Below are 15,141 nucleotides of genomic sequence, written 5' to 3' on the forward strand. Positions count from 1 at the left end.
AAAGTTGTTTTAATCGTTTCAATCAACACTATTTGACGTAGCTTGTCTTTTTTTTTTTTTTTGCAATCAAATATTATGTAAATTTGATTTGATAAAAAATATAAAACGCGTTTTGTTGATGTAGGTTGAGATCCTGAAAGCGTAAAACTGTAAAAAAAAGAGCGAAAAATAACCAAAATTAGCAACTGCCAGTTGAATTTCAATTTTTGTTGCCAGGGGCGTGTAGTGGGTAGATGAGTAGGGGGCGGGGCGGGGACTGTCTGGGTCCGCGTTATGTGTTGTTAGTTGAGGCTATTTCTTGCTTTAGTCAATTGCAATCCACATTAATTTTTTTTATTGCGCCGTAAGCTTGTCTGCAAGGTTTTTACCCTGTACTTTAAACTAAATGAGTTGGTTTTATTTGCTGATGAGGATTTCCAATTTAAAAGGAACAAACTAGTCTTTAGTCAAAAATAAGCTGTTAGTTTCTTCAATTCCAACTGGGAATTTCCAATTAAGATTCGCCGAGTTTAAGACTATTTATTTTTATTATTTAAAAAAAAAAAACAATAAAAAACAGTTCTAAAGATTTCTAATGTGGATTAGCACATTGTTTGATTAAAAAAATATAAAATATTCAATTCCATAATACATTTAAAAATTTCTCAGAATTTTGACATTACATTTTAAACGAATATTTTCATATTTAAACAATATTTTTTTGTGTTTTGAGTCATTTGCATATTTTTAACTTGCATACTTTTTAAATGCATGCTTATTATTCACTGTTACAACGTCTACAGGGTATATAAGCTGTCGACTAATGAGTTTGTTTTTGTGATTTGTTGGGTGTTTGGTTTCGGTTTCGGTGTTTTTGTATCCGTGTATTGGTATTTGTGTTGGGGCTGGCGTTTGAAACTGTCGTACTGATATCAAGTTGGACTTATCAAGCCAATCAGTTTGGCATATGTTATAGTGGCATGATAAGCTATCTTTTGTCGAATCGACAAATAATACAAAATTATGAAGACACATACAAAGACACACGCAGCAACTGTGCTGCGCGAGTATATTTTAAAAAAAAAAAGAAAAAAAAGAAACAAGAATTACAAATACAAAAAAAAAAGAGGAAAAGAAATACCAAATAAGCGATTCTTCAGGGCATATCGAAGATTTTAATACACTTGATAAAGGGAGTTTCCCCCTTAACGCAAATATTGTATAGATAAAGGCGAAAAGATAACTGCTCGAGTTTATGTAATTAAAGATGGCAATAAATGAAATTAATTATTTATGCCGCTGTAAATTTCACACAATAACGAAATCCAAAAGATACGGAAACAAGCTTAAGCAAAAGCAAATGAAACTCAAAAAAATGAACAAAAAGCACAAGTCATTTGTTATAACACTTTTGAATTGTTATAAATATAAATAGTAGTAAGAAATTGATAATGATTTGTCAAAAATAGAACTATTGTTTGTTGTTTTTATAGATTTTTTAAGCAAATTCTGCGATTGCAAAGGTTTTTTAAGGTAAAATGTAATTATGTCATTTTATAGGTATTATTATGAATTTTCACCGAGATTGAACAAATAGGGCTGGTTTTTAAAAGTTTCCTTTAGTTATATCAAGGAGATATTTTAAAATTTGACATAAATTTCTATACATTTTACGAAAAAAATATCTTTTATATGGTTATCAAAGCCCTTAGTTCTTATTGTGTCGTTTATAAATCAAATTCAACTGTTCCCCAATAAACTGTTACACATGTGCACATAAATTAAAAGTGTTATATTAAATATTTTTAATACAAATAAAAGTGTTATACTCTACATATTCCTCATAACTGTTATACATTGAATATTGTATATGTGCGTATGTTAGTTAAACTGTTGCGAATAACTCTAATAATTATACAAACGTAATTAATAAAAGATCAATAGAAAATAAATATATTTATTTCGTCCAAATGCAATTGTTTAAAACTTTTGCAATGACTGCGCATTTGAAAAAGACAGAAGCAGCAACAACAACAACATTAAGCTTTTATGCAATCAGAGCCAGCTGAAAAGTCTGTTGCTGTCACTGTCGTCGCGTCGCGTCGCAAATTTTAGTTTTGAGCCAACCAACAAAAGGAGGAGTTGAAGAAGAAGGGGAGTAGCAGAGGGAGAAAGAGAGAGAGGAAGAGGGGACAAATGATGCCTAAAACTAAATGACGTCTTGGGATCTGTTAGTCATAAGCCAACAAACAAACTGGTCGAGCAGCCGCTAACAGCAATTAAACTTTTACAATAAAGAAAACAAAAAACAAGCAACACACACATACACACACACTGAGATTTGTAAGACAAATGGACAGGCAAACATAAAAAAAAAAAAATTGTCCGACTGTCTGACAGATCGTCAGACAGTATAACGTCACTACATAATGAAATTGGGGCAATGAGACCTACGCGCTGTGTTGATCAGTTAAGTGTACTTACCTCTTTCTTAAACAAAAAATCGCACACACTCCAATTTATCTACCGTTGAATTTTGGTATTATTTGTTAAATGTTGCACGAAAACATTTAAATTACATTGTCATCGTTGGCAATTAATTTATGTTTGTTCATTTTAATGGCAAGAATTCACACGTGTGTTCATTTATAAATTTTCTCGGTTTTGATTTTCGCTTTCCGCTTGGTTTTTTGTTTACAACTGAAATATAAGTAGAGTATTTCTTGCTTGTTTTTATTTTTCACGTTCCGCACACACGTCTTATTCCGTTGCTGCCTGAAGTAGTAATGAAAAACGCGATGAGCACAATTTGCAAAAACCGCAAGCACAGCAAACAAAGTAAGAGCGACACAGCGCCTCTCACTCTGTCTCTCTCTGCTAATGCAAAGATACTTTAAGAGTGCGATCGCTCTTTCTTATACTTGTTGTTGTGGATGTTGTTTTGTATACAAATCACTGTTGGCAGCTTAGCTATTTTATAGCTAGTTCTGGATGTTTTCCAAGTTCGCTTGCTAGAAATATTTAAAAATTGCGCAAAAATGGCCCACAAAAAGAAATGTAGATGGTTTCTCTAAAAAGTGGCAGCACTATCGTGGAAATGCTGTTTTGGTCCAAAAGGCTGCCACCCAGCAAAATTTTTCGATCTGGGAATTTGTACCATTTGGGGTACATTGCTAAAAATGGTAACTTGAAAAATAAATACCTTTTTTTTTAATTTTGAATGTAACATTTTTTTGTAAATTGTTGCAGGGCTTAAAATTTTTGAAAATTTTTGAAATTTCTTTTAGAATTTATTTTTCAATTTCTCTCACCGAGGGGTGCCGAACTTCACAGTTTCATTAATAGATTAAACTTTATTTTTTATCAAGTTTAGAATTTTGAATTTTCATCAAATTATTCATTTATTGCAAAGTGTTTTCATGTTGATATTTCCACTACCTAAAACTTAAATTCCGAAGTGCGGTCTTTTTTCTATGGTAGGCAGCCCTGGTGAAGTCTTGTAAAAGATGAAAGATGTAGTACTGATTTGCTGACAGTGCTGCCAGACTGCTTGAAAAAGGTGATTGTCTAAGCTAGCCCATTTGCAAAGTACTGCTATTGGTGGTAGTCTTAACTAAGTTGCGCATTTGAAATTCAAATTTGCAACAGCTTTGAAAAATGAAAATTTAAAATAGAGGAATATTATCACTTATTTTTTATAATATTTAGTTAAATGTGTTTTGTGAAAAGAAGAATTTTTTTATATTATTCAAATGTGTTTTCGATTGCCAGTAATGTTCTTGAAACTGCTCAAAGTTATGCATTTTAAGCATCATCAGCGCCCTTATCGACGTTTGCTTTGCCATAGACGCCGTCAGCCATTTGCAATTGTTGAACCGGTAACGGTAATTAGCACGCGCTTTCAGCTCATTATCCCGGTTTCTGTGTGTGTGTGTGTGTGCGGCACAGAAGCACATGCAATTCCCCCGCGGGGCAACTGCAAATTGCACGCGTGGCACAAACTTTGTGACTACCGCTAGCCTACAATAGTTGAGTATACACATGTGTACATACAATACATATTCACATATACATACATATACCTCTAGTTGCCTCAAAGCAAAGATGCCGCCGCGCTTTTTTTTTCGGCTGGTCTAAGCCGAAAATGGTCAGCATGTTTTGGCGGCGCGTCGCTTGTCCCCTTTTTGGGGTTAAGTTTAAAACTCGGCGGAGCAAGAGCGTGAAATTTTAATTGTGCCTTTCGGGGCGTCGTCTAGCTGCATACATACATACACGCACATATACATACAGACATATGTACATACATACATGCGCATCCTTCGAACCGAAATAAAGATCTTTGGGGGCTAACACAGCTCATCCAATGCTCAGTGGCTGCCTTGCTGCCAAAGTTGTTTCATGCCAAAAAGGTGCAAAAGGCCAAATAGTATTCGGTTGTTTATGTTGTTACAACGCCACGTTGTTGTTGCTGCGGTTCTTCTTCTTGTAGCAGTATGGCACTGTTGTGTCTTTTAGCACACAAAAATGCTTATTGGAATTTAGGTACAGTGGTACCAGTTTATTGCGCACTTATTGCCAGGGACCGTTACTTTTATAAGCTTTAAAATGAAAATTGCAATCTAACAATTATTTCCAAATTTGTGTTTAAAAGATTTCGTAAATTACACTTACTTTTATTTTTTATTTAAAAAGCCGGAAAATAAAATAAACATTATTTTTGATTTTAAAAGTTACACAAAAGAGCTATTCCGAAACTTTAATTTTTAAAATAAACAAAATATAATTCTTATTTTGATTAAAAAAAATCAAAAATATGTAACTGTTAAATAAAAATTTTAATTAAAATTAAAACTAAGAACTAAAAATAATTTATATTATCTAAATGGTAAAAAGAAATTTTAACCTGACATCGCTAAATACGACAATAATATGAATTTAGATGTATTCCAAGATGCCATAATATACCTAATTCGTTGTAATTTATTTAACATTTTCATTAAAACCTCACTTATTATATTTTTATTTGCTAACATAAATGCTCTTGTATAATGGTACAATTCTATTTGCAAAATTACAAGATAAAAGTTATACGTAAATTACCAAAAATAACTTTTTTAAAAACATATGGGGCAGCAGATGAGAAAAACCACTGTATCAAACAGGCACCTGATGTCAACTGTTATAGCTTCCACTGCTGTTGTATGAACATCATCATCCTCATCCTCAACCTCATGCTCATCTGACTGCTGCCAACCTCAGCTACAGCTTCAACTTGTGCTACAGCTTCGTCTTCGGATGCAGCTACAATTGTAGCTTCGTCTTTCGGCTTGAGGGTTATTTTCTTCTTCATTTGGTCGCTGCTTTGTTGCTGTTAATAGCCGCTGCGGGCCAAATCAATTCCATGCCAGTTGTAAGCCCGTCGTCGTCGTCTTTGGCTATTTTATTGGTTGACAATAAAAGTAAGCCAAGTGTTTGTACTACCTCGCTCTCCCTCCTCCCCCCTGCCCACTTCCTGACGCTGTGCACAGCATAATAATTATAATCCATTTTATTTCTCGGCTTTGCTATGGCAATTCCATCGATCATGCAACACATTCTCGCACACACTCACACACACACACACACAGACAATGATACGCGGGTCACGTGTGTGCGCTGACCTCTGCCAAAGCCAACAACAACAACAACAACAGCAATGACTTTTTTTCATTGTACGTCAGTCACTTGTGCAACTGTTGTTGTCGTCATTGTTGTTGTTGTTGTTGTTGTTGACGGCAACTGCACGCCAAGATGCCAAATATCTAATACGCTTCTACCAAAAAGATCAAATTCATGGAATTCGCATAAAGCAGCGACCAGATCACAGCTCCCTCTGCTCTCTCTCTTTCTGTCTCTCTCTCTCTGTGTCTTGTCTGCCTTCTGCTCCACCCATTTGCATCTGGGTAAAGCAAACAAAAACCAGCGACAGGTGAATCGGCCGCCCGTCGACTTGCCCCATACGGTCACAGGCTGTGGTCCATACTTGAGAGGATTGGGGAATGTGGAGGGAGGGGGTGAGGAGGGGGAGAAGTGGCCAAAAGCAGCGTTTGCTGCGTCTTCGTTTTGTTTTTTGGCGTTCATTTGTGAGGGACCGTTTAGCGGGTGGTTCTGGTCGGGGAAGAGCGATTGAAGCGAGCGTAACAGTGGTGCGAGATTGAATATTTTTGGACACAAATTTAGTAATTAGAAAAATATTATGAAATTACCTAATGCGATTGACAATTAAATTGTAATTACAATTAGTTATTAACTATTTAAGTTAAAATAATCATAATAAGCAAAAAAACTGTTTACTTTAAATTCGAATTAAGTTATTTAACTTTCAGCTTTTGATAAATAGATTGCAATTACTATTATTTAATATTTATTTATTTATTTATCTATCTAAAATTCTGGCGCTACAATTTTGAGTTATGTTTATGGTTGAAATTTTTTTTTGATATTTACTTATCTCCATACTTATTATGATTCAGTTTATATAAATTAATATTAGTTCATATAATAGTTAAATAATTGATTATTATTTGTTAGTTGCTTATATTTAGTTATTCGTTATTGGTTTTTTTTTTTAATTTAAAATAAACTTAAATATGAGAGCAACTTAATTTTGCTTAAGTTAAATTTTGATTATTTATTTCATGTTTTCATAATTTAAATATAAATTGGAAAGTAGTATTAATTTCATATTTTTCTTTTATGTTTTTGGTTAAAAGACTCTGAATTAGAGATGAAATTTTAAATAAAAATGATTTTTTAATTCAACATAACGTGGTATCATTATAGTAGATGCAATTTTTTTAAAAATTATTTTCATATTCAACTTTAAATGTTTAGTACATATGTATTTGGATAAGCTTCATCAATTTTAAACGATTTTATTTACTTTTACAATTGAAATACATGATATGGAGTGAGCTTTCTTATCAACGCTTCAATTGTGTGCCTCTGAAACTAATGTACCCAAAAGTATGCTACAATATTGTATTGGAATTACAAATTTCATTAATTATTATTAAAGAAAGCTCTTGCTTGCCTAGTTTGTCACAAGAGTGAAATTATTATTATAATGTATTAAATGTTTTATATTTTTATATTGTATTCTATTATATTATTTAGGTGTGTTCCGGAAATCATTTGAGTTTTTGAAGAGAATTGCTTTTAAAAACAACCGTTCGAAATGTTGGTGTTCCTTAAATGTCAGAGATTTAGTTTTTTCGAACATAGTTTCGAAGTCTAAAAAATCGTCTTATTTCCAGTCTCAACAACATTTTTAGGTTGAGCAATATTTTGTATAATTAACAAAATTATAAAAAAATTATTTTATGCATTTTTATTTAATTTAAAAATTAATTTAAATCAATTCTTTAAATATTTCATCTCTCAACAATTTTTTAGACATTTAAAAGCAATGCTTGCTTGTTTTCAGGAACCCCAACAACTGCTTTTGGATTGCTTTGGCGCTGTTAGAGATTTGTAGAACACCTCTGATAGTATTAAGAACTGAGTAGATTCAGTAATTTCTAAAATTTCTTTGTTATCATTTTCTATAATCTTTTAGGACACTGTGCGCTGTGTTGCTTGCACATGTGTGTCGCATCACCCACTTTGGATGTTTCCCCATGGCCTCTGATGCAGTCTGTGCTCTGTCTCAGCCTCTGCCGCTGCTTCTGTCGCTGCCTAAACGCAGCGTTGTCGATATCGACGTCGACGTCGACGTCGTCGGCGACTGTTAAGATCGATCGTTGTTGTATTTTTGACCGTTGCTGCTGCCGCTTTGGAGGTGACTTCGACGTTGTCGTTGTCGTTGTCGATCGATCGGTTAGTGAGTCTGGCCTGGACTGGGAATCGACTGTCTTGGCCTGGTCTGGTCTGTTGTGGCCTGGCCCGCACTGGGCGACCATTACCAGGCTTTGGCCAATTGATGACCAGTTCGATTAGTTGTTGTTGTTGTGGTTGTTGTTACTGTTGTTGGCTGGCGGCTTGGCTTGCAGGCTTTAAGTCTTTACACCTTCCTTTATTATTTTGCTATTTATTTTTTCGGCTCTTGTTGTTGTTGTTGTTGTTGCTGTGCGTTGTGTATTTAAATTGCCTACATAAATATTTTTTTTCGTTTCTATTTTTGCTATGCTTTAATGAAGTTTTCTTTTTGTTGTTGTTGTTGTTGTGTTTTTGCTATATCATAAAATTGTAAATTGGTGAAAATTGTGCACAATTTGTTGGCTCACACACACAAAGACACACACACACACACATACACACACACTGCTGCACAAATGCAGATGCACACTCCTTGTCAATTGTTTATAGTTTTGGCGTATATAACGTCGACCATCTGTTTGACCTGTCTGTTTGGTCTGTCCGTCCAACTGTCCATCCGCCTGTCCGCCTGTCCATCTGTCTGTTAGTCAGTGCCATGACAAGCTATAGGATCATTAAATCCGTGGGTTAACTCTCGTCTTGGTGGGCACCACCCATTCCCAGCATATGTGAGGTATCATCACGTAACACTAATTAACAGAAAATAACCTGCGCACTTGTTTGTTGTTACTTTCCTTACTTATATCTCCTGCCACAAACTCCTCTCCGATTCGTACATAAATTCATACCATACTCCCCATTTACTCTCCCATCATCTCTCTTTAGCTTCAACTCCGCTTCTCCATTACAAACCGCAGTCATAATTAACTTGCAGTCTCTCGACCTCTCGCGGTATTAAAAGAAGATAGAGAAAACAAAAATTTAATTTTCAGTAAATCACCGCACTACGTTGATCTAGTGTAAGCAGCGGTGGTCTTCAGTTCTTCAGCTCTTCAGGTTTTCAGGTCTCTCGAATCGCAAAACACTTGAACTCTTTCATCGTTATTAGTTTCAAATGGATAAAACGTTGTTTATGCTCAACACAAATCAGCTACAAACTTTAATATATTTGACATGTACCGGGCATTGTTGTTGTTGTTGTTGTTATTGTTGCTGTTTCTTATTCTTTATTGTTGCATGTGTGTTGTTGGTCTAATTACTGAAGTATGTTTACCAGGGACTATTTGACTCTTTAAGTTGTTGTTAACCCCACACATGTTTACGTTACACCCACAAAAATGTTACTTTCTTGGGGTATACTCAATATGTTAAGCACTTGGGCATCACATTTATTGTATTCTTTAGTGTCACTGTCATTAGCATCAAGTTATGGTATATTAAATAGTTACCTGTTCAAACAATGCAAACAATTATCAATAATATATTGTAGTATGTACTTTTTACGACTCATTAAACGTTCAACCATTTTTAATCTATCTTCCTTAAAAATTATTGTTTACATTCTTGCCACCATTAAACTCTGACAGCCTTGAAGTTATTAACAGGGGCCTCCCAACGTTTTTCAATATCAATTGGGTTTAATTTTTTTTGCCTTCATTGTAAGTTCACTACACATTCGGAAAGACCGCTTTCCCTACATATTTTTATATTTAAAAAAGATCAAATTCATTCTTAAATTACATATTTAACATTGTTGATCTTCAACATTATTAGAGCTGAAAGCATGTTTTCTAATAATTGTCTAATTGACTGAATTGTTAACTTTGTTATGACTTCAGAAAGAGATGATTATAAAGAGGCAACATCAATTAATTCTCAATTTTACTATTCAATTTAAAGCAGGGACGGTAAAAATTGATTTTTGTTTTTCCTTGAGATTTGTTTTTGATCATATTTCTAGAGTTTTATAATAAAACTTATAATGATTACAGTCCCTGTTTTAAAGATCTGTCATCTGTATTTCAAATATATTTTAAAATTTCCCATTTTTCAACTTAATGAACGGTCAACTTGATTTCACATTCAGGGAGCCTAACAGCTATAATTTTTAAAATAAAAATTGTAAAATAAAAATTATTTGTCTATTTCTATTATAAAAATTAAAAGATAAAAATTGAATGAAAACTGAATGTAAATATCCTTTGAACCAAGTGGCGTATTTCCAAATTCTAAAAATATTTATGATGTGTGACTCAATACTTTTCATATGATACATTACATTACATTACCTTAAAGGTCGTATTTTAAGGGTGTTTAAGGTATTGATATTAACACTGGATTTTTATTTATCAAGTTTTATAATAGAAATTGACAAATTATTTTTATTTATTTATTTATTTTGTTTTATAAAAATTGTTTTGTATTCAATTTTTTAAATCCATAACTATGATTTGCAGTCCCTGTTTCCATTTCTTTTGAAAATTCAATGAAATATAAAATTTTGTTCCCTCCTTTAAACATTATCAGAGATAAATATAAATAAATGAAATAATTTTTTGCTCAGATTCTTTTTTCTTATTGATTTTAACTTTAAGTGTCATTGTTATACTTTGTTAAACATTTTAGATTCATAGATTCTTCGCTTCTGTATCGTTAGCGAGTGTATTTTTGTTTTCGGCTTTGGGTTTATGCAATGCTAAGTTGTGTTTTGTGGTACTCTTGTTGGCTTGTAAACTTTTATTGGACGATCGTTGGGGAATTTTATGCGGCACATTGCGCAATGTGCGGCTCGCACAGTGGGGCACCGACGCGTTTTATGGACAACGCAATTAATTGCTACATTTTCCAAAAGAAAATTATGAACTAACATCAATTAGGACGCGAATAGACGTAGGATAACCAAGAGGAGTGCAGGTTGAGGAGGAGGGACTCCAATCGGTGCCTCTGCCACCGTCTCAGACTTTTGGACTGTAGCATGTGGCTCTGGCTGGCCAAGAAAAAAACGCTTAATGATTCAGGCTTTTTAATAGGCCATAAAATCTCAAAATCGGTATTGCATCGTACCATAGCGTTGCCCGAACATATTTCACATGTTTTTATTATTTTGGTGAAATTTTACAAACTCATTTTATCGCTTATTTTTGCTATGTTTGTCATTATGCCTGTGAGATTTTGTTGCCATTTGCCACAGTTGTTGCCATGTGCCACATGTGGTTTTATTTTCCAAGCAACATGCTAAAGTTGAGACATTTATAATTGACATATGTCAACAAGGGGTTAAGACACATCCAAATTTTGCGACAAATTTAGCTCAATCACAATCAGCAACTTATAGTTCAATCTTTTTAAGTAGAATTTATTTCAAATCTATCTGTCAGACTATCAAAATATTCTGAATGTACAGGGTAAAACATATCTAATATTAAAATAAAACAAAAAATCTGAATTATTGTTTTAAAAGGTTAGAAATTAATTCCTTGTTTTACTTGTCAAATTTTGTACTGTTTAAATTTCTTTTTCTTGAATTTATTATCGCCATGATGAACTTAGCTGAATTTCTGATGCTAATATATTATTTTTATTTTACGACAAATATTAACAATCGATTGAATCGAAATACCGGAAATTGTTCCTATGCGGATGAGGTGCCACTTTCGTATATTTGCTCGGGTGTCGTTACCGAAGACATTATGATACGGTGGCATGATCTCAGGACGAGTGTTGGCAGTACCTATATGCTCTGGGGCTCCTCTGGTGGAGACAAGTCGATTTTATTGGTGTCTTTCGGAAGTTCATTGTTGATTCATTACAAAACGATAAAGATCAAATCGATAACATTTCAGATAACGGGTGAAACAAATGACAGGAATTTCAGTGTGATCTTAAGTGAATCGAAAACACATTGCTTTAAAATAGGATTACGCTACTTGAGCAATCTGAAAAGAAATTGTCTAAAGGAGAACTACAATGAGGACGATATTGTTGACTATCCAATTATACATTATGGGCTCAAAAATGGACGTCGAAATTTAATTGCATCCTCAAGAAAAATTATGGTCATTTTGTTGCTAACGTTGTTCGTATTTTAATACTCATAGTGTAATATAAATTTAAAGATAATTATTACTTAAAATATCAATAGCACTTATTTATAAAATGAGGATAACGATATTTTTGTTGTAAGTAAAGTTTTTAAATTAAAGTATTCGACTTATTTATTAGATTATTATTCGTTATAAAATGGCAAATTCGTACTAATTTAAAATAAGGCTAATCTCTTGGAAATTTTGGGATTCCACCGAAAAAAAAAACAAAGAAACCCAAATATTTTAATCTACTAAAAATTATGAGCTCACCTCTCAAAAATAAAATCTAACCAAATCAAAGGAATTTCCAAGCGAACAGTCCCAAATTCCAACAGAAAACAAAATTTTGTTGTTGTTCATAATGATGATGATGGTGGTGCGTGGCAAGTACCGCAAACCTCGATCATCATTTGCATACTTAATTAATTCAAAGTTGTCAAGGCAAAGCGATAAATATGCAGCTAAACCGAACGAACCCAACAAAATACAGAATGTACTCTAATTTGGTTGTCAAAACGGCATCAGTGTTAAATATTTCCCCAAAAGTTATACACAAATAACATAACTGAATGACTCAAAAATTCCCTGTAGTCTGAACTTATGACCTCTTAATTTTTATTTCTAAAGCCAAAGTTCTGAAAAATCTAGAATACCAAATTGATTACTCATCATATATGTATACCAAAGATTAAATTGTCATCTGTAAAATTCCCATTTAATTGGAATTAAAATTCAAGGCAAATGGGAAAGACTCAAAAAAGCAAAGTAGATCAGCAACAATTATAGATTATAGGTAGTAAAGTAATATTTCTTAGAAATAGCGAAATCGATTTTTATGAAATATTTACAGGTCACTTGAGTTTTTTCATCGTATTTAATTTCCAGAATTAAGTCGTAATAAATTATCTTCAATAATGTCAAACTTTTTTTTTTGGTAGGTTTTACATTCCTACATAAAAACGATTAAATATTTGGACTGACATATTTTGAAAAACACACGAATATATCTCACAGCTGTGTTCCACTATTTGTTACACGAATACAGCATACCCTACTTGTAAATCGTTTAGTTACAGGGTATGGGAAATATACAAAAAGTTTAGTTACTCGTCTAACGACACAGGCGCCAAATGTTTTACCTATTTAAAAGTTAATAAAATCATATTATCTGCGAGATTTATTGGTTCAATGGCTGCTGAACAAGCTGAAAACACGTAATACAACACAACAACAAAAAATGGAAAAAATGGAATAATAACAATAAAACAAAAACAAAAGTCTCGAAACTCGAGCGAAAACTATGCGCTTAAAATATATAAATTTTAATTAGTGCGCGACGAGTCGAGCGATATTTGAGAGCTCTAGTATAACAGATCAAGATCGAAAACGAAATCCAGATTCGGGATCGTGGCAAGTTGTTGTTGTTGGCATGTTTCACTAATTAAGCCAAAATGAGCGCGTGTTGTGGCTGCTTTTGTTGCCTTTGCATGATCTTTAATAATTTTCAAAAAATATTTGTGGCATCTACTCTTTGCCTCTCTCTGTTAACTTAGAGATCAGATCTGAAGATCTCTCTGGGATTTTGGATGATATCCCGCAGTGTGAAATATTTTTTTGATGAGAATTTATCATTGTGCTCGATGCAGGCAACAGCCTGCCAACACCCAATGCCAATGTCAGACTCTGTCTCTGTTTCTGTCTCCGTTTCAGTCTCAGTCTTTCTCTCTTGATCGTGGCTCCTTTTGGTCTTCTGTCGATCATAAATTGGTGCAACACTGCCACAAGTAGAGACTGTTGGCTCCTTCTACAGTCTGCAGCTGATAAGCATCTCAACTGAACCTGGCCCCGAGCTGCTGCTGATTACTTGCTGACTGTCGCCTTGGCCTTGATGAGGATCATGATTTGATGGCATTGCCCAGACTCTGACTCCGACTCCGGCTCAGTCCCCAGATTCCCGATTGCCCAGACTGCAGTGTTGATGTTGCAGTTGCAAGTTGTTCTTTTACCTGGCGCTCAAATTTCATTAGCTCCATGTGCTACTTATACCAAATACTTGATCATTTTGCTTTTGATTGCCCATTGCGATAGCTGCACTTGATCTATGCTTAACTCTCTCTCTCTCTCTCTCTCTCTCTCTCTCTCTCTCTCTCTCTATCTTTCTCTCTATTTTAAAGTAAATCAGTGCTTTTGCCATTTGACTTTTGTCTTTTCTTATTTATTTTTATATGATTCTCTTTAGTATCTACTGTAAGGCATTCAGTGTTATGGGCCAATTTCATTGATTGAATGTTGTCATCATTCAGCATTGACTTTGATGATCTCTTGTAAATTATACATAGGTGAATGTTAAGTTCCCAGACTCATGGGAAAAGGTTTCCCTAGACAGTGTCAACTTTTGATAGATTTAGCCAAGGGTTTATGCTACTTAAAATAGCAAATTGGGTATACAGTTTCTTTTTAGATTAAATGAATACTATTAATTTCAATATATTTATGGAATAATAGGAATTCCTGAAACAGAAAAAGATTTTGTTTTAATTTTCTCTAAGCTCAGTTCTAGGAACAAGCTTTTTTCCACAATAATTTTATTTTGATTTCGTGATTTGATTTTGAAAACATTAAATTAAAAAGAATGTGTTAAAACTGTTAAACAGAATAGTTAAATTATAATGATACTATTAATTTATAATACTTAAACTGCAATACAAATATTATTAGCTTCTTTTAATCTTCACTTTTATACCCATTTTCGTGCCTCAGGTTTTATTCCTAACGAAATAACAATTCCCATTAAAAATAAAACAAATCTAAACATCTTTCAGGCATATCCTTATTTTATGTTGTTTGTTTAATGTTTTCCGTTTCATCCTAGGGATTCATAGGAATTGTTTGCTTAGAATTTGTTTTAAATTTCAAAAGTGTCAATTTGTTATTTACTAACTATTTAGTAAATAGTATTAACTTGTCTAATTTTTATCCACTCCAATTTAATAACTTTATAAACTACTCTTAAATCTATTAAAAATCAAAAGCTCTAGTCTGTAATTTTTTTTTGGGTTTTCGCAATTTAATAATTTTTATTGCTCATTTCGCAACTTAATTAAGCTTACTATAGAATTTACTCATAAATTATGCGCTTCATTGCACTAAATCAAGCCACGTGCATTATTGAATGGGAAAAAAAGAGGAAGGGAGCGTCAGATCGGGGGAATGCAACACACAAAATGCAAATCCAATTAACACTTATTGCGCTTCATTATGCTAAATGCACAATGGCTAA

The 15,141-nt window shown here is 33.4% G+C and overlaps 1 protein-coding gene and 1 long non-coding RNA gene across 2 annotated transcripts; one reads left to right on the forward strand and one right to left on the reverse strand.

Annotated features, from left to right (window-relative positions):
- Positions 1-64: 64 nt before the first annotated feature.
- LOC117786494 lies at positions 65-2,773 on the reverse strand. Its single transcript, XR_004617632.1, has 2 exons — positions 2,464-2,773; positions 65-147 (listed from the first exon to the last, which is right to left on the reverse strand). It is a non-coding gene; the product is annotated as an uncharacterized LOC117786494 (long non-coding RNA).
- Positions 2,774-11,313: 8,540 nt separating this feature from the next.
- LOC117788132 lies at positions 11,314-11,901 on the forward strand. Its single transcript, XM_034626799.1, has one exon. It carries the CDS (start codon positions 11,316-11,318, stop codon positions 11,862-11,864), a length of 549 nt encoding a protein of 182 aa, XP_034482690.1. The 5' UTR covers positions 11,314-11,315; the 3' UTR covers positions 11,865-11,901.
- Positions 11,902-15,141: the final 3,240 nt, after the last annotated feature.

This window comes from Drosophila innubila (assembly GCF_004354385.1).
Source record: "Drosophila innubila isolate TH190305 chromosome 3L unlocalized genomic scaffold, UK_Dinn_1.0 0_D_3L, whole genome shotgun sequence".
Taxonomy (NCBI): domain Eukaryota; kingdom Metazoa; phylum Arthropoda; class Insecta; order Diptera; family Drosophilidae; genus Drosophila; species Drosophila innubila.